General features: G+C 40.1%; 2 protein-coding genes across 3 annotated transcripts; both read right to left on the reverse strand.

The window, feature by feature from the left end:
* Positions 1–373: 373 nt before the first annotated feature.
* On the reverse strand, positions 374–1,944 carry LOC103697017 (expansin-A4-like). Its single transcript, XM_008778782.5, has 3 exons — positions 1,652–1,944; positions 1,236–1,554; positions 374–1,157 (listed from the first exon to the last, which is right to left on the reverse strand). Exons 1-3 carry the CDS (start codon positions 1,797–1,799, stop codon positions 848–850), a joined length of 777 nt encoding a protein of 258 aa, XP_008777004.1. The 5' UTR covers positions 1,800–1,944; the 3' UTR covers positions 374–847.
* A 7,224-nt stretch (positions 1,945–9,168) lies between these two features.
* On the reverse strand, positions 9,169–15,910 carry LOC103697025 (ribonuclease II, chloroplastic/mitochondrial-like). Of its 2 annotated transcripts, none has more exons than XM_088710718.1 (10): positions 15,577–15,910; positions 13,034–13,147; positions 12,888–12,953; positions 12,016–12,237; positions 11,285–11,715; positions 11,138–11,192; positions 10,920–11,027; positions 10,671–10,820; positions 10,297–10,512; positions 9,169–9,678 (listed from the first exon to the last, which is right to left on the reverse strand). In XM_088710718.1, exons 1-5 carry the CDS (start codon positions 15,847–15,849, stop codon positions 11,665–11,667), a joined length of 726 nt encoding a protein of 241 aa, XP_088566844.1. In that variant the 5' UTR covers positions 15,850–15,910; the 3' UTR covers positions 9,169–9,678; positions 10,297–10,512; positions 10,671–10,820; positions 10,920–11,027; positions 11,138–11,192; positions 11,285–11,664. The 2 variants fall into 2 exon arrangements, with proteins under 2 accessions (XP_088566844.1, XP_038988398.1); XM_039132470.2 differs by having other exon boundaries at positions 11,285–11,455; positions 15,577–15,906.
* Positions 15,911–17,909: the final 1,999 nt, after the last annotated feature.

Below are 17,909 nucleotides of genomic sequence, written 5' to 3' on the forward strand. Positions count from 1 at the left end.
CAGGAACAAATAAATCCAAGTCCTTGATCCTGGCCTGCAAGAAAGAATTCTCCAGAGTGTTGATCATGGTTCCCGGTTAGCTAAGATCTCCATCGTTGAATGAGCTTGATAGTGGCCAGCCCAGAGGCTTTTTGGCTTGCCGAGACTACGAGCAGCCTGACGAGCTACCCTCCCCTTGGGACAAATTACAATGCAAGCAACAATAGCCTCTACCTCTAGATTTTGTCAGCTAACCTTCATTCTTCTTCTTTATTTAGCTGCCCTTTTTGACCGAGGAGATAAAAAAGGTCTGTGATCTGGTTCCAGAAATATTAAGACAAAAAAGTACATCACAACAGCAAGCATATGTTCCAATCATGTAACACCAGAGACATCACCATCACAACTAAATATATCATATTATCAGTTTATCACGTTACATTCAGACAATTTAGATATATTAAGCAACTGCGGGCTACAAGGACACTTTTTATACTAGTCCTGCAGCCACTTCAGCCGCTGCCGTTGCGTCTATTCCCACCACCTAGAACAAGTAACGACGCCACCACTCCACCCTCCCCATTCCAGTCAAAAAAAGTTCATTTCACCCACACACACACACACACATTTATATCGACTTTTTCTCTCTGTCTTCACTTTCTTTCCTCTCTCTCAATCTCACTCTTTTCACCTTTCGCAGCTGCTAAAAACCAACACAATCCATACCAACTTGGATATCTGGCGACAAGAAGATCAAAAGAAAAAAAAAAAGAAACTAAAATGTAGGTATCTTCTATCTCCAAGGCGGGAAAGAAGACTTCTTAATTTCCGACTCCCCGCCCTTTTTTGTTGCCGTGGATTTGATGTATTAGAATCGGAAGTTCTTGCCGGCGAAGGTCTGGCCGAACTGCCAGTTGGCCGGGACGACGTTCCAGGAGGTGGCGGTGCGGCGGTCGCTGCCGGTGACGCGGAAGGAGAGGGACTGCCCCACCAGCACGGCGTTGGACTGCCAGTTCTGGCCCCAGTTTCGGGACAAGGGCATCCACCCCGTCCGCGACCCCTTCACGCTCACCCTCACGATGTCGCCGGCGCCGGCCACGTTCGTTATCAGCACCAGGTTGAAGTACTGGAACCCGTTGATGGTGAACCGGATCCCCCCAGGTTTCCGGCACGGCACCCTGTGGCATCGATTAATTAAATCAATTAATTCTATTCCTTGTCCGACATCATCGATTAATGCAGCAGTGGGATGGTACCTGCGGTAAGAGACGGGGACGATGCCGGCGCGGTACTCGGCGATCTTGAGGAACATGGGCATGGCGAGGTCGAAGTGGGGGCGGGGCGGGTTGCACCACCCGCCGTTGTCGGAGGGGAGAGCGTAGTTCGGCGGGCAGAAGTTGGTAGCAGTTATGAAGATGGAGGGACTTCCCCGGTGGCACCAACTCGGGTCGTCGGCGCACTTGATCTCGAAGCACGCGCCGCAGCTCTGCCCCTCGTTGAACAGCGCCGTGCTCAGCGCCGCCGTCTCCACCCCGTACCCCTGGCTGTACAAGTTCCCGTACCCACACGCCCCTCCTGACCAAAGCAGAGACAACACATAGAAACACAGATGATGGCTAGTCTTGCGAAGAATGGAGCTAATGGAAGAATAAAGGGGAAATGTGGGTCGCACCCATGGTGCCGGAGGCGTCGCTGCCGCCGTAGAAGGTGGCGTGGGCGCTCTGCCACGCCCCTCCGGTGTAGACGCCTAGAATGCGGGCGGCTGCCGGCGACAAGAAAGCGAGAACAGAAGCGAGAGCGACGAGTCGCAGAATGGCCATTTTTTTAGAAGAGAGAAAGAGATGTAGAGGAGTGTTGTGATTGGAGACGAGATTGGTGAAGAATGGGGGAGGAAGGAGCGGTATTTATGGAGTTTGTGAGACCCGGGGGGGTTTTGGAGTGGAAGGGTCCGAGTGAGAGAGTGTGTGAGACAAAATAATGGCAAGGGGAGTAATTAATGCTTTTTCCGGAAGCAAATAGAGAAAGGAACAGGGAGTGCGACGAGGAAGCGTTTGTGCTAAGATAATAGGATTGGATGCGCTTTCCATGTATCGCGGGCTAAATCATCATTTGGCCATCATAATTTCGGAATCTGTGGCTGCTAGCCATCTGATGGTCAACCGACGGCTGGGATTTAGTATGACCCTAAAGCAGAAAAGGGAAACGGGGGCCCACTCATAGGGCGGGGCAGAGATGGACAGGCGACAAAGAAAGAGAGCGGTTCGTAAATCCCCGCTTTGCTTCCATCCCAAGTTGTGCCGCCACCGACGGCTATGATTCAAGGACTCTCTTTCGTACTCCGGGGGCCCAAATTTGATTGGGGTTTTGAATTGGATTCGTGGGAAAATTTCTCCGCCGAGTCCGGCCCGTTTATTTTCTTTATTATTTTTTTCTTATACAATTTCCGTCACGGGCCCTTTTCTTCTAAGAATTCGAACCTAACAATAAACCACCCACGTTGTGATGGGCCCGGCAATCCGTGCGGATTCATCGGTCCTCATGTCGCGCCTTAAATGTACGTGGGCGGGTCCCACCCACCAACCTCGTCTTTCCGCTGGTTTAATGCTCTGGTCTTAATTAATTTATTGCCTCACAATAAATTACAGTTTTATTACTTAAGAGAGAAATTATTAATTAAGGAGGATGGTATTACAAATCGCCTCACGATAAATTACTGCTTTTTATTTCCTCTTCTTAATTGATGTAATTGAGTTTTACCTTAGTTTGTCGATTAATCCTCAGAATAACTCCCTTGCCTAGATCTCCTTAGAGAAACTACAATGTTAACAAGATCAGGAGAGGAGTGTGGATATTCTTGCGGACGCTTGACAAATCTTGTGTTTTGATTCATGGCTTCGATGCGCTGAACGATTATTTTTGCGGTGTCGGAAATTGCTTTTTCTCTGGAACGTTACTGTGCCACGTGACGTTTGGGCAAAGCAAGCTTTGACACGGCTTCCTAGTGGAATTCTAGTACTAATCACACGTATCATGCATGGGAGTTTTGGTAGTCTTTGCTAGGCCTTTGTTTGTGGATGTTCGTAGTCGGGGTCAAACTGGCTGAGTTTGAAATATTTGTCGTACGGTGGGATATAGAAACTTTTTTTTTTTTTTTGAAATTAAGACAGATGTTTCATACTCTTCTAATACGAATACATTAAGAAAAAAAATTAGAAAATAAAATATTATTAAAAACTTTAAGTACATATGCCTTGGAAGTCGAGGAAAATCTACCGAAATGATCAGCAAAAAAAAAAAAAAAAAGCCATTTAGTTCAATAAATGTACCTCACCCTAAACGAGATACAACCTCTTACGAAGCATCAGATGTCCTAAAATAGAAGATGTGACTCTATCTTGTTAGCTCGATTCTAAATCCGGCCAATCAGTGACCTCTTCTTCGAGACAGAGAAAACAAACATTACGTGTAGCTAGCTAGTCATGGCAACTTAGTATGGCTTTCTATAGCCTTTTATAACTTGGTTAACTCAAGGGCTTAACATATACGACAAGAAAACCTCATGTAATGGAGCTAGCAACCTTCCCTTCACCCATAAATTTTTACTAGGTTCCTTTCTTTAATTTCCTCCGGCCACCTTCTTCCCATGTGGATGCGGCACTGAACATGCCGTGTTTTAAGACTCCGTCGACATAACTCGTTGCGACATTCGTTTAATCCTCCTTTCTTTGACCGGTAACTTGGTACCTTCTTCCCCTCCATGGAGGCCATCAATGATCTCGACGTTCGCAACCTATTTTCTTCTCTCCTGATGTACTACTACTATAGCTCTCCAGAGAAAGCCAGGGTGCTCTCCTGGTCGGAAAGTGTTTGTTGATATGCCCTTGCGTAGGAATGGTAGAAATGTAACAATATACGTCCCGAACGCATGCCATGAGCCAAAAGCGTCCAACCCTCTTTTTTCTGGCCCGGGATGTCCTTGCTCCTTCCCATGTGAATCGGGCTCCATCTGCTGCTCCTCTAGCCCATTAAGATTTAGGCTTGAGCGTGCTTTTACCAAAGGTAACATAGCTTACTAATTGGCCTCCCATTTTTAATAGATACATCATACATGGGAATAGCTCCACTGGTTGTTGCTCCATTTGGATAGCTCCATAGCCCATCGATCCTCGTAGATAACCTGATTTAATCAAGATGTCGTTGATCCTAGCAAGATGTCGAAGAAGTTTTAGGAATATCTCTCATTTGATTTTTAATATCTAAAGATCACATCATAGTTGATATAATAACAAAAATAAAAAACCTGTTATCCTATGCATTGGTAGCATCTAGTAGCTAAACACTCATGTAACGTAGGATGGTTAATAGATGCTAATTAAATTCCTATGCTGATATATTAATATTGTATCAACTATTATTTTCTCTCTCTTTCGATATAAAGAAGGGAAAATTTGCATGAAACTATCATTCCAACTTTCAAAAGAGATCAGTTTATATTGGTCAATTGCAGAGTAATATGAGACGGCATTTGATCATGAGGGCACCGAGCATCCCTTAATTTTTGATTATTGTACTCTAGGACACAAGCTCTTAGCTAATCATCAGACACTTCATAGATCCATTGGAATGCATGTCTAGTCCGTGGTTTTGGCGAGCATCAAAACAATTGCGAGTAAATCATTGGTAAATAACCAGCTAAAAGTCCAATATCCTATGGAATTAGGTCTTGCCTCGAACATCCGAAACCTAACCTAATCCAATTCTGACAAGATAATCGTCCACCTACATTGTGACTCACAACCCATTTGCCACCTTAGCCTCAATCGCAGAGCCTAGTAATGTTTCTGCTGAAGATCTAAGTCAAAAGATGGCTACTATATCTGCCTGCAGCCCGAGGACATCGGCAGCTTATGCTTTGCTTTGTTGTAGGGCTGCGAGGAGTAGGGTATTGACCACGCGTGTTGGTTGGTAGTACTTGGCAGTTGAAAGAGGAGAGGGGGAATTAATAGGAAAAAAGAAAGGGGCGATAGCCTCGGATTCCTCTCCTGTCCTCCGAGGCCACCCAAGTCCAAGAAACAGTCTCAATTCCTTTTGACTAGCTTATCTATCTTGCTATCTATCGCATAGCATCTTGATGTCGGTGACCAAAAAGGGTGGAAAACCACGCAACCCGAAGCTTTGGCTTCAGAGGTCAAGTCATTGGTGACAGAAGGTTGCCGCGTTTTGCCTATCATGATCATCTTGTGTCCAAATTATGTAGAGACCTGGTCGAAGCTAGAGATTCGTTTGGGAGAAGATCATGTTCGATCGGCGCCATTTAATCATTACCTATTGAATCTATTATTTTATCATTAGAAACATAAAAGAATATTATTGTTGTTGTAGTACGGGGAAATAATAATAATAATGCAATTGGCATTCAGTCATGCTTGGCCAATTATATATCTTGCAATAGGCAGGGGTACTGGTCTTTGGTTTTATCAAAATTTTAGGTAGTTATCTCCTTCCAGTTTTCCAACTAAATAACATCATTCAGACAATTCGAAGAATTACAGGTTCTGGAACGAACAGAATCTAGGCTTGTTCCATTCAATCCATGAAGTAATTGGAATGCAAATAAATTATTTTATTTGCACTATCTTCTGCCAAATGCAGTATAAGAGACATGGTTGTCCCTCGCATTAACTTCATGATTGAGAGGCATAAAGGCTTCCAAGTTCAATGCTGCCATGCCATGAAATCCACACTGTTTGAGGGGGTGCGGTCTAGAGTTTCCCCAATTCGCATTTCTTTGGACCTGCATGATTTCATGTAATTTCTTTTTCAGCTCAACTCCCTATGAAGTAGCGAGCATGGTATATCACTGTGACCCAATATAAATGCATGGTGTGTGTGTGTGTGTGTGTGTGTATATCTTATCATAAATTTTTGAAAGCTTTTCTCTCCAAAGTTTTAAAAGAAGAAATGCTTGGGTAACAAAGAAACTTCATGCATTAAAATATGCTACTTTATCACATTCTATCGATAGGTGGTGGATATTTGACACCATAAAGGCTTTCATTGAATGGAGCAACCGGAAAGATGCATACTAGGATTGCAATTTCTCTACATGGGAGATGGACATGGTTGCAGCACAGCATGAAGTTGATACATGGCTACCCTTAATAAATTACTTCAAGACATTTAATTTGGACAATGGCTTTGCCTTTTTCAAAATACCCAGGCAATTAGGCTGAGCATAAGCCTAGGATTAGCCATTTACATTTCAATTAATGTGTACTATAATATATGATGAAAGGAAACCTATATCATATCCCTTTCCAACCTGTCATATATACAAACCTCTATATGCATGGTGGATTCCTCGTCAGATATATATTGCATGATGGTTAACATGAAACGGGAGTTTGCCGCACACCCATGGCTAAGTGATGGGCACATGGATGTGCAACGTCAAGCAGGAGAGCAGTCCATGAGTCATGCTGTGTGACCAATTAACGCTGCATTATTGGACCATCAAATGGTCTGAATGAGTGTGGAATCTCATCTAGCTAATTAGACTAGGAAAACAAATGGAGAGGATACTCTCTCTCTCTCTCTCTCTCTTTCTCTCTCTCTCTTACAAAAAGAGTACGCCGGTTCAATTATTTGTTTTGTTTGCATGGGACAATGATGATTCCCTTATAAGACTAGGGTTCTGAAATCCATCAAGATGCCATGCATTTTCCATGCTATCAACTTATTTTCGTGGAAGGTTCGTGGACTACCGATCGAATAATGGACAAAAAAAATGGCATTCCGGACTATCTATCCTTGCTCTGTGCAAGCTCAGGATATCTTGCAATCATTTTCTGATTATATAATTTGGCACCCTTTTGCCCTTGGTAGTGGTACTGGGAGAAGAGCAGCAATTGCTTTTTTTTTTATCTTTTCTTTTTCAGAGGAAGAGAAGGATAGCAACACCAAACTACTAAGAGGATAGATAGGAAACAACTCAACATGGGGTGGTGCCCTAAATATATAGGCTCTAAAAAGACTAGCCTGGCTGGAATCCAGGAGCAGCCATGCCGCTTTATACCTTTTACACCGGTCTAGATATCAAAGTTGAAAACTGTGATCAGCATAGTCGAGTCTCAGGATTATTAATCGTAAGCACACGGTATCAACAACGCGAATAAGAGTTTTGTTTCAGGTTTTCCACGTAGTGAAGAAGAACTCGGATAGACAGCTAGCGAGGGTGGCGACAGGATAACGTGCCAAGCTACGAATAACATTGGCTAGAACAGGTTGTTGCATCAATTCAAGAGAACTGCTTAGATCTAAAGTTGCATCGGTAAACATGCCAAGGGTGTCGGCATGCGCTGTGCGCGGTGAACTCTTTTTTTTTTTTTTTGGGGAAAAATAGGAGGGGAGGGCGAGGGACCAGCCCACCCATGCAGCAGCCCTCACTGGCCATCCTTCCACCAGGGAATGTTCGATACAGGTCGCAGGTTTCGCATGCCTTTCCCGACTCGTGGGTTCACCGCCTTACGTGTGGGTACGTCATCCCAGCACCATCTCGGTACAAGTGGAAGAAAAGCATAACCGCCAGCAAGCCATCCGGGCATGGGGCATCCGATCTCCTAATTTAATCGATGCCCGTGCATTTCGAACGCAGACAACTTGGGCGGAATTATCGCTCCCTTACCACTAAGCTACCCAGACAACTTCCACGGTGGACTCTTCGATCTTCTGAACGCAGTGACGGATTGAATTGCTGCCGATAAGCATCCTAATGCACATCTTCTACAATTTTTAGGATATGCCATCCGCTTGTATTATGAAAGCCGAAGACATATCAGCTGTTTTTGTAAGGAGAAGAAAAAAAATCATGCAACTTGAGCTTGGTGAGGGTCGATGATGGGCATGGCGTCTGATTTTAGTTATGAAGCCAGGGTTGTGATGCCCAGGTCCGCTCTATATATGAGATATGTTTCAAGAACATCTTATGATGCTGGTGCCCACTGTTTGAATTATACGTACAATTTAACACCTTCAAAAAGATGGAGAAAGTGAGAGAATTCTTAATTCAGCTAGAGCAGGTGATGGGTACGATATGTGACCGACCGAATATCCTAGGAAAAAAAAGTGGAAGCTCGGTCCGCGAGGCCTTCCCTGGTCACGGGAACAGACTGCTAGACTAGAGTTTTGAGTTTCCGCTAGCACAATGCTGATCTCTGTAATAACTAAAGCAATTTTTTCACAAAATCATAATTGCAGAGAGCAAAATACATGGTTAGAGAAGATATATATGATAGGAAATTTCTGACGGCCATGAAAGAAATCAACAACCATTGGGACTGTAGTTAGCGAGACCAACAAATAGGGCCCAGAAACGTTATCACATAGTATTTTAATCACGACTACCGTTCCCCAAGTAGCCAGGCACAAGAGGTATGAAAGACTGAGACCGATACCCAGCAGCAATAAGAACTGACAAAATCACTTGGTCGCTTAATCACCACACATCCATTCCTGTATTGTTAATGCCTCACGACGCCTCATCAGTGAGGAAATAATTGCAGCCCACACACAGCACTCGCATGATGGAGCAGGCAACCACGAGCGAAACCTCTCATCATAACATGACTTTCATGAAAGAGAATTCGCAAGCTCATAAGAGACAGTAGATAAATAAAATTGGATCATATCTTCCGAAGGTAATCTGAAAACCATTGTCAAAGCCTTTCCCATCCCAGATCAGATACATTCGCAAAGAGCACTCAGTTTCACTCGTCATTAGTCATGGAAGTGAATGGAAAACAAATTATAGAAAGTCTGGAAAAATAAAAAGACGATTCTCACGGTATTATAGTTTTGCAAGCAACAATACAAGGTTTTTAGCTTCCTTTGCAGTAAAAATCAGACTTCTCCTCCTACTCTTGATATCCATCAAAATGTCTTTACTTGATAACCAATTCTAAGACAAACATAAAGGTCAATCAAAATCTGTACAGCAGCGGCAATCTGTCCTGATAACCCATTCATGGTAGCTCATCATGTCCATCTCACTGCTTATATAAAACCAATGACTTCAGAAATGCTGCCATACCAAAAGGGCCTACTGTTGCAACCAATCTATGCCATCACCAGAAAGATTTTGCATAGATTACAACAGTACCATTGCACCACCAGAATACAGTTGGAAGAAAATGAATTAAAAGAACCAAGTTTTCTTTGGCAAGGTCATATAAATGTCATGTTCTTTAAAAACAAAAGAAGAAAAACCATGCCGATGTCCAAGTCAGAAGACAGGTTTGAATCATCAAGCACCCTATTCCACCATAAGCAGAACCTTACTACATCTTGACAATGATAAAGGGAAGGTGCATATGAAGCCTGTAATCCTGCAGGGTACAGAGGATCTGGTCTGCAGTGTATGGAGTTTCCTGGTGAAGAACAGGGTCTCCGTAAAGCTGTAGAGATCATGGTATTCAGTAGGATCACAGGGCCTCATTTCCACATCCATGGTCCTATAGTAACGCACCTCCACACCAGGACTCTCATGTAACAGTAATCATCCAATCATTGATCATAAGCATAAATAGGTGGGTAATGTCATAGGATAGCCTTTTGTTTTGGATTTCATTGATAGAACTCAGCCCTGTTCTGCTGGCCTTGTCATGAGGCTTCTGCTTAGATCGCCTCTTTACATTAATTAATCTGCCAGTAATCATTTGAAAGAATCCATAAGAAGCAACAAATACATTAATTAATTACAAGATCACCCCTTGTCTAGGGGAGTACGAACCATGATCACACTGTTCTTGGTATGACCCATTGCTTTTGTTTGTTAAATGTAAAAACATCAGAACCTACGTGATCAAGAAGTGCTGCTGTCTTTCAGACATCCAGCAGAGTGAAAGAACATATCGATTAGGGATATAAAATAACAAAAACTAAGTAACAAAGGCCAATGAACAGAGCATATCAAGAGTCAAGACCAAGCTTGCCACATATCAACCATGTATTAAGTGTGAAGAAAACCTGGTTAAATAACTTTCCATGTTCTAATGGCAGGGAGAAATAACAAAAATAAGATTGAGAGAGGAAATAATGAAGCACTTCAAATTTTATATTTTTTTTTTCTAGATTGATAAAAGAAAATTACCTAAGAAAGAACACATCACAACTAATTCTTTTCCATGCTCAAATGCAAATTAATATGAAAAAGATGGTGGAAAAAAGCAAACCTATAAATAATATGCATAAAATCTTTCAGTTCATTAAATATTAAAACAATATATATATAAATCTATTAAGTAACAAGCATGTGTTTACCTCCATACGAAGCAAGGCTGCCATCTGATCCTTGATAAACCAAAGGATCAATGCACGAAACTTTCCCTTGGCTGTCTTCTCAAATACTCTAATAGCCAATATCTTAGACTGCTGTTGTAGAGCCTCTTACCTACTCTAACATGCATGCTCACAAGACATGCCATTCATTCCACTTGACCAACTGAAAATAGGTTCTCCTCTAAGAAAAGCTTTCACCTGGAAATCAATAAAACAATGTTCCTGAAAAATGGTGTACAATGCAATACTGTGCACTTGAAAATTGCAGTAAATTGCCTCATAAAAAAAAGAAAAACATTATACAGAAACAAAATGGTACACCTCAACAAGAACAGAACCAAACATCCACTATTTACCTGCCATCTTTGTTTGGTGCAACAGAAACACTGACAGCCTTGCAAAGTATACCTTGCAGCAAGCTCATGCCCTCCATAACAAGCTTCTCTGGAAACATTGGAAATGTTGCAGTAGGCAAAAATACTGAGGTTCCTCTTCACATCGCTTCCCTATATACCAGAAACACAATGATTAACTTTCTTTTTAAGCACATCAAACTTAATCTTGTTGATGGAAAAGGATTAAAAAAAATAAAAAAAGGTAAAAACCTCTCAAATTATGCTGTGAGGTTCAACCAAGCAAGCATGATCAGCAACATGAATCCAGACTTTTATCCGACCATCTGGCAGCCTAGCTGCACTTAGTGCATCATCAAGCTGCATTAATTGAAAATGCAAAAGGACTTTTTTAGCGAAATATTTTTTGCAGGATGGTAAAGAATATCCAAGTGACATGTAGTTGACAGTGCATGAATATCTCAACCTACCTCGTCAGCCTCATCCACATCAATTGCATAGAGTTTCCAAAATGTAGGATCTTTCCTGTTATTCGGAAAGGAAATTCACAAAACTAAGAATTAATATATATTTACATGCATGTTTATGTACAGAACCCTAAATAAAGGTACTCTTACCTCATCAGGATCAGAAGAGAGCATTAAAAGGCTTTCAGCAGCTGACAAAACTTCATCACTATGTTCAGTATGAATGTTGAACTTTAAGAGATCAAGAGGGAAATATCCAATATCTAGAAGCAGGATCACTGGAGCAGATGATGTTGTTAATAGTCCCATTGCGTTGAGTATCTACCACAACAGCACCCAACCAAGAAAAGCTTATTCAATAAAGTTAGTGTTATAAAGCAGAATGAATGCATGACTTGAGAACACATAGAGTACAGAAAGGAAAAAAAGTAAAAAACAAAGGCAGCTAGTGCATGAGGCTCCGCCATTTCTATGTCAGATATACACAGCTTTACACCCGTGTGCGGAGAGGCTGCTTTCCTATTTTGAACCTATGACCTCCAGGTCACAATGAAGCGATCTGTTGCACCAAGGCTCACTCTCTATAGAAAGGTAAAAAAAAAATTGAAGAGCACTAAATCACATAAAATATTGAACAAAGTCGTGCATAACAATGCATCGAAGACATAATGGTCATGCACCTTTTTCTAAAGATTTTCATCAGAAATAGATCAATGCTGAATATGTGCAATATAATTGAATATCTTCTACAAGTATAACATCTCTTTTATCATCAAAGGTAATAAATAAAAACTTTTTTATGTCACCATTCCTTATTATCCATAAGATAATTAAGATACCTGGACAAATTTAATTCACACTTATGGTGTCAGATGTATTACATTTCCAGATGTTTTCTTTTGTTCCTCATTCCTGTATGCATCTATAGCATATGCCTCATGAGCCTCAATCCTCCATTTGACCTTTTCTTCTATTGTCCATGAACTTTTAGAAGGTTTAGAGCGTGGAGGCATTGCCGTTGCAGACATCAATAACTGGACAAATTCTTCAAGTTCCTTCACTGATGCTTCCTTGACAAACTTCCTGTGTAAAAGTTCCTCCACCTAATATCAGATAAAGAATATCAGTTGTTTGGCATAAATAATACATGAAAATACAAAGTGATTTCTCAACTGAAACAATGTATAAACTGGGATGACCAAAAGTCCATGCATATCAAACTGAAGTTTGTGTGATGCTTGCCAGGTCAAATCGGCGCAAGACCAGAACACATAGCATTCTATGCCAAGAATGGGCATATAGAAACACAAAGGCACCTGAAAACTTGGATAAGACTGCACAATATCGTAGAAACAGTGACCCAAAAAAGAGAATAAAGATGGTAATCTACTATGAATTGAAGAAAATACAAAAACACAATAAATCCTAAACTGCATAACTTGGATCAACCACTCCAACTAGTTGGCCTTTCCCATACCACCTCATCAATTATTGTAGTGCAGAGATGACAGACATGATACAAACAATACCTGAAAACTAGGTCAAGGCTCATAAACAGAACAAGATCCTATTGTCTCAATCGCATTAACATATATTTCATCTCTTGACAACAAAAGATAAGCACAGTAGCTTTCAAGAGGATCCCTGCTACCACATATGATCCGAAGCAAATGATACTTATATTTATTAAAGATAGGAAAGGTGCAAAACATGGAAGAATTTTTTTTTATTTAAAGTGCACCTCTGCTTACACCTTAGCTGTCACTGACTTTTTCTTTTCCAAAAGCTCCACCCAACCACACTCCAGGATTGATGGATCCTTTGACAAAACATTATGAATGTATTAAAAAAAATGGTTACATGTACTGAAAAAAAGAAGAATCATGTCTTACTACTTACCAAAAGATGCCGAGCTTTTTGAATAAACTCAGCAATGTTTGTATGGTCAAAATCTTCGATACCAGGTACAATATATGTGACTTGCTGAGGCCTTATAGAGGACATAGTACCATTCTGTTTTCATGAACCAAAATAGAATAAGAATATGAATAATCAAGCTCGTTACCTCATAAGCAGTTGAGTTTGGCATGGCATTAACATAGAAAAGAAATATAAATAAAAAAAATAAGCAACCACCTAGCAACCTATCAACAAGCTGCAGTAGTTGTTTTTATTAAAACTTGATCATACACCATCCATTTTTTCTTCCCATCAGGTTTTTGCACAACTGCTAGCAATGAATTTTGGGAATCTTTCCAAAATTCAAGCAGCAGTCCTTTCTGCAAGGTTCCCTTTTCTAGTTTTACTTCAAACAATTCTTTACTGCTGGGTAATCCCATTCTGCAAACAACGACGAATTCTGATTATGATTTGGCACCAACAATCTAATTTCGTAAACAAATAGAGAAAAGTTTGAGCTTTGGAATAACAAAAAAACAAACCGCTAACCACTGATACTAGTTCACAGCTAGTACTATAAACCAATAAACCTTCAAAATTTCTTTGTGACTCTGACCACATGAAGCCAGAGCTAAGAAATCTTGATGCTGAATGAAGAACTGGATCAGATAATGACTCTAAACTTTTGAAGAATATGCACCGACCTCATATAAGGTATTCTATAGTAATATACCATTTTCACATCAGCCTTTAGCAGTTACCAATTGGACTGCCGATAATCTTGAGTATAGTGATTTAATTGACAGTCATTTCCCTCTCAGCTCTAGATTCCCGCTATGGCCGATTGGGCTGGTTCTTCCTTCTTGAGATGAAATCAGTAGGGGGTTCTCCCCCTGCTTGACAACCGCCCAACCAAAAAAAGTTCGCATCCTCCAAGTTCTCCAGATTAAAAATAACCATTACTTGCTCTTCTACAGCAATGAACAAGGTAACAACATATCCACAATCTTCACATACATCATGGTTGTATGGTAACAAGGAAATAATCGATTTATAGATGCTGGGGTTAATCCTAAAAAGATACCACCCTGAAACTATCTTAAATTGGGACCTTTTGGCTCAACTTTATCCCAATTTTGCTGAGATACCCACTCCAGCTCCCCCAAGTAGTCTTCCTCCATGATGATAAGGGCCTAAATGATCCAACAATTTAATCACTGTGTCAAAGATTCATAATTTCATATCTTTATTTCACTAATAAAACTATAATATATATCCCTTCAATTCCCATCCCCCCCCCCCCCCCCCCCCCCCGGGCCAAAAAAAAAGGGCCATATTAACATTAGCATCACCTATATGAGATCTTCCATCCAAAGCACTCCCAACCCCATGTCCTGTTGCAATCGTAGACCCTCCTCTGCATGAAGTACATCGCTAAATTGGTTTCATATCACCTCATTTAAGATATACTCAATTCACATGAATGTACTCTTGCCAAACATCCGGCCATGCAACATATTCAATTAACCATCGTTTGGAAGTGGGTTACTTACAAATGGGTAGTCATTTTTAGATGATAAGATAGTAAATAGAACCATATAGATGCAATTCCTTTCAACCATCATCATTAATTCTGTTGTGAACACCCTCATCTGTCCCACCAGGTCCCCATTAGAAGCACTTTTATCAATCATTCCTCACCATTCATTCCTATGGGAGATAAAATTATCTGCAAATACAACTTGCTCAAAATCTTTCCTCACAACTACCATCCTTGTTACCTTGATTTGCACTTTCGTCTTTGATGACCCTGCACACAATTCAAAGCACATCTATCTACATGTACTTTAATTGTCACTAAACATGTCCACGCAATTTTAGTATGCTCTCCACCACTCTCGCTTCAACTCGTGCAATTCTTTCACTTCATATAATGTAAACATATAATCCTTCCTAAATCAACCACACATCTGCCTCAATGTTCTCCACTTAGTAACATTCATTTTATGTGCTGAAACCCTCCAGACTGACAAAAATAGGTGCATAAAACATTGCAGCCTTAAATTTACGATTTAAAATTGTTTATACAAGTCCCCAGGTATCTATCAACCACATGGTACTACAAAAGCATCTTTCCAGTTAACCTACACTACTCTAGTTCCTCCACGTTCTGACAAATCACCAAAGTTTTTTTTGGTTACAAAAAAGAGAAAAGATTGCATATACAAATCTGGGGAATCAAATCATGAGTTAGGTGTTGTTTCTACGGGGTGCATTGATAATCATCCTGAAAATTTTTTCTCCAGAAATGTGATTACAATGATTGCATATACCATACCCCTTCTAAAGATTAGAAATTAATGCATCTATGACATGATGAAAGATCTTTATTATATATTAAAAAAAAATCTTTGAGTGAGGGAGCGAGGTGACAACCTGTGAGGTCACCAGTGAAGATAAATTTCTCACAAAAAAAAAAGGAAGAATTTGTGCCCAAACTAACAATAAAAGAAGACCAGGAGATCGAAAAAAAAGGATATTACTTGATACACGCACGAATTGGCCCGCTGGCGCGATTTCTGCCAACTCCGCCATGACGGAGTCGACGAGGCTGTGGGCGCAACAGCTCCGGCCCCTGCCATCATATCGGAAGACGAGGCCATCCAACCGAAATCTTGGAGGAACCGAGGAAGGCTTCCGCAGAGAGTGGAAGGGCGGGAGTGGAAGATGCGGAGGGAGAGGAGGACAATAGGCGGAGGAGCGGAGCGGAAAAGGGAGCACCCGCTCACGGCGCTGGTCGCCATCGGCGATTTCATGAGAGACGTGCGAAGAGTGCGGGCCAGTGTTTAGTCTCAGATGTCAAACCTATTTTCGATTGCTTAACATGACTCAATACAATAATTCAATAGTTTTTTTTAATAAATACGCTCCTAAATATTGGATTTTACATATATATTCTTCCAAATTAATATTTACATACATACTTCCGTAAAACACTTATTTTGTCTGTCTATCTTTTTTTTATTTTTGTTTTTATATATATACCCATGCTATCCAACGGCGTTAAAAAATTAATGATTTTAAATTAAAATAACTAAAATATCCTTAATGGGTAGACATGCAAATAGATCGCGATTCGCGATAGCAAGAAAAAAAAAGTTAGGAACAATAGCATAATTTTAAAATTTTATTTTATTTTTAATTAATATAAATATAATTTTTTTTAACACCGTTAGAACAACGGTTATATTACGAGTATTTGTATAATAATAGAGTTTTATGAGAGTATACATGCAAATATCAATTTTGGAAGGATATTCATGCAAAATTTGATATTTAAAAGGATATCCATACTAAAAAAACCCATAATTCAATAATAATATTTTTATAGCCAGATAAATATGATAATTGGATTATATTGATTTGATTTCCATTGCTTCTCTTTTCCTTAAGGACTCCTTCATGCTCGTTCTCTAGCCAGATCATGCTTAAATGCGACTTATATAATTAGCTTTAGTAAAAGAATCCCACTTTAATTATAGTATTTTTTAATAAATTATACTAAATTTGCCTCTTTGCTTTTTGGTCAAAATTTGCCTCTTTGCTTCGCAGCTAGCACTTTGCAGAACCCTGACTCCTAAAACACTGGGTTCTATTTTAAATTCAGAGTAAAGTTCGGGTCCCAACTGAAGAAGTTCCAAACGCTCTTAAGATTTCCTACATCTAGTTGGCGAACTACCTTCTTTTAGCCGGCCGGCTCTACGTTGATTTCTTTCAATCCTTTTAATCTCCTCCAAGTCCGATCCATCCCACTCTTACAGCTTTTTGTTGGTCCCAACCCTTGTCCATGAGTGATTTTCTTTTTTTCTTTTAGGGAAGGGAAAGTTGAGCCACCCAATTTATTGAATACATGAGAGAAGTATATACAGGAGAATCAAAAGAGACAGGGATGGAATGTACAATGCGAAGGCAGGAGGCCGGTGAGCATAAGAGACTTGTATAACCTGCAGTCCATCCTGTAAGCAATAAATAAAAACCAATTGTCTTTTATTAGAAAAAATAAAAATAAAGGTTTGTTATTTATCAGTTTACTCGGTCTGAGATTTTAATCAAATATTCAAACAGAAGTAACTGTGCTACGAATATAATATATGCGTCATCTGAAAAACATTGAAGTCTATAATTATTTCCATAGCGAAAGTTTTACTATGGATGATCAAGGTGATATACTAATAATATAATGATAAATTCCTTTCAAAATATAGTCAATTATAATTTTGATTAGATTTCCCTACTTCTTTTATATGTGCATTTGCACATATATTTTCACTGGTATCATAAAAACGAACAAAATCATAGTACACAAATACAACATCAGTAAAAAGATCAAGACGATCCCACGTATATAGGTTCATGTTAATTAATCATCATCACCTTCAAATAATAATTAATCTTGCACTGTTAATAATTAGTCGGATATTTGTACTACATCTGCCATAGTAAGAAGATGGTATTTGCAGGCCCGAAAGAGCTGAACCATCAAGAATTGTTGAATCAGCTAAATCTCACAGACCAAAAGTCGGATTAATAAAGTTCATGTTTTGTCTATCTTGGCCTGAAAGTTGAAAAAAACCATTCACACAAATTATACTACAATCATCCAATCCAAATACCTGAAGAGAACTTTCAGTTCCTCATTGGCAACAAAGCCGCCTAAGTCTGAGTAAAACAATGCATACTTGTATTGTCGGTGGCTGTGGTCTGAAAGAAATATGTATTGCAAGTTTGGATTCTCAGCTCATTGTAGTCGAACCACAATCCATGCATTGTTAATCTGGCTGGTTTTCAGCACAATGTTACAGTTGGCCCTGTTAAT

This window comes from Phoenix dactylifera, chromosome 14 (assembly GCF_051530095.1).
Source record: "Phoenix dactylifera cultivar Ajwa chromosome 14, Ajwa_hap1_PhDact_Kaust_v1.1, whole genome shotgun sequence".
Taxonomy (NCBI): Eukaryota; Viridiplantae; Streptophyta; class Magnoliopsida; order Arecales; family Arecaceae; genus Phoenix; species Phoenix dactylifera.

What these genes read in the sequence shown, in the direction of transcription:
- LOC103697025 (XM_039132470.2), bottom strand. Translation starts at nt 15,849, where the DNA reads ATGAAATCGCCGATGGCGACCAGCGCCGTGAGCGGGTGCTCCCTTTTC. An exon ending in CCAATTCGTGCGTGTATCAA is followed by an intron (nt 13,148 to 15,576) that starts GTAATATCCTTT and finishes TCATGAAAACAG; the next exon opens with AATGGTACTATGTCCTCTAT. An exon ending in AAAAGAAAACATCTGGAAAT is followed by an intron (nt 11,456 to 12,015) that starts GTAATACATCTG and finishes CTGTTGTGGTAG; the next exon opens with ATACTCAACGCAATGGGACT.
- LOC103697017 (XM_008778782.5), bottom strand. Translation starts at nt 1,799, where the DNA reads ATGGCCATTCTGCGACTCGTCGCTCTCGCTTCTGTTCTCGCTTTCTTG. An exon ending in CGACGCCTCCGGCACCATGG is followed by an intron (nt 1,555 to 1,651) that starts GTGCGACCCACA and finishes TGCTTTGGTCAG; the next exon opens with GAGGGGCGTGTGGGTACGGG. An exon ending in GTCCCCGTCTCTTACCGCAG is followed by an intron (nt 1,158 to 1,235) that starts GTACCATCCCAC and finishes TCGATGCCACAG; the next exon opens with GGTGCCGTGCCGGAAACCTG.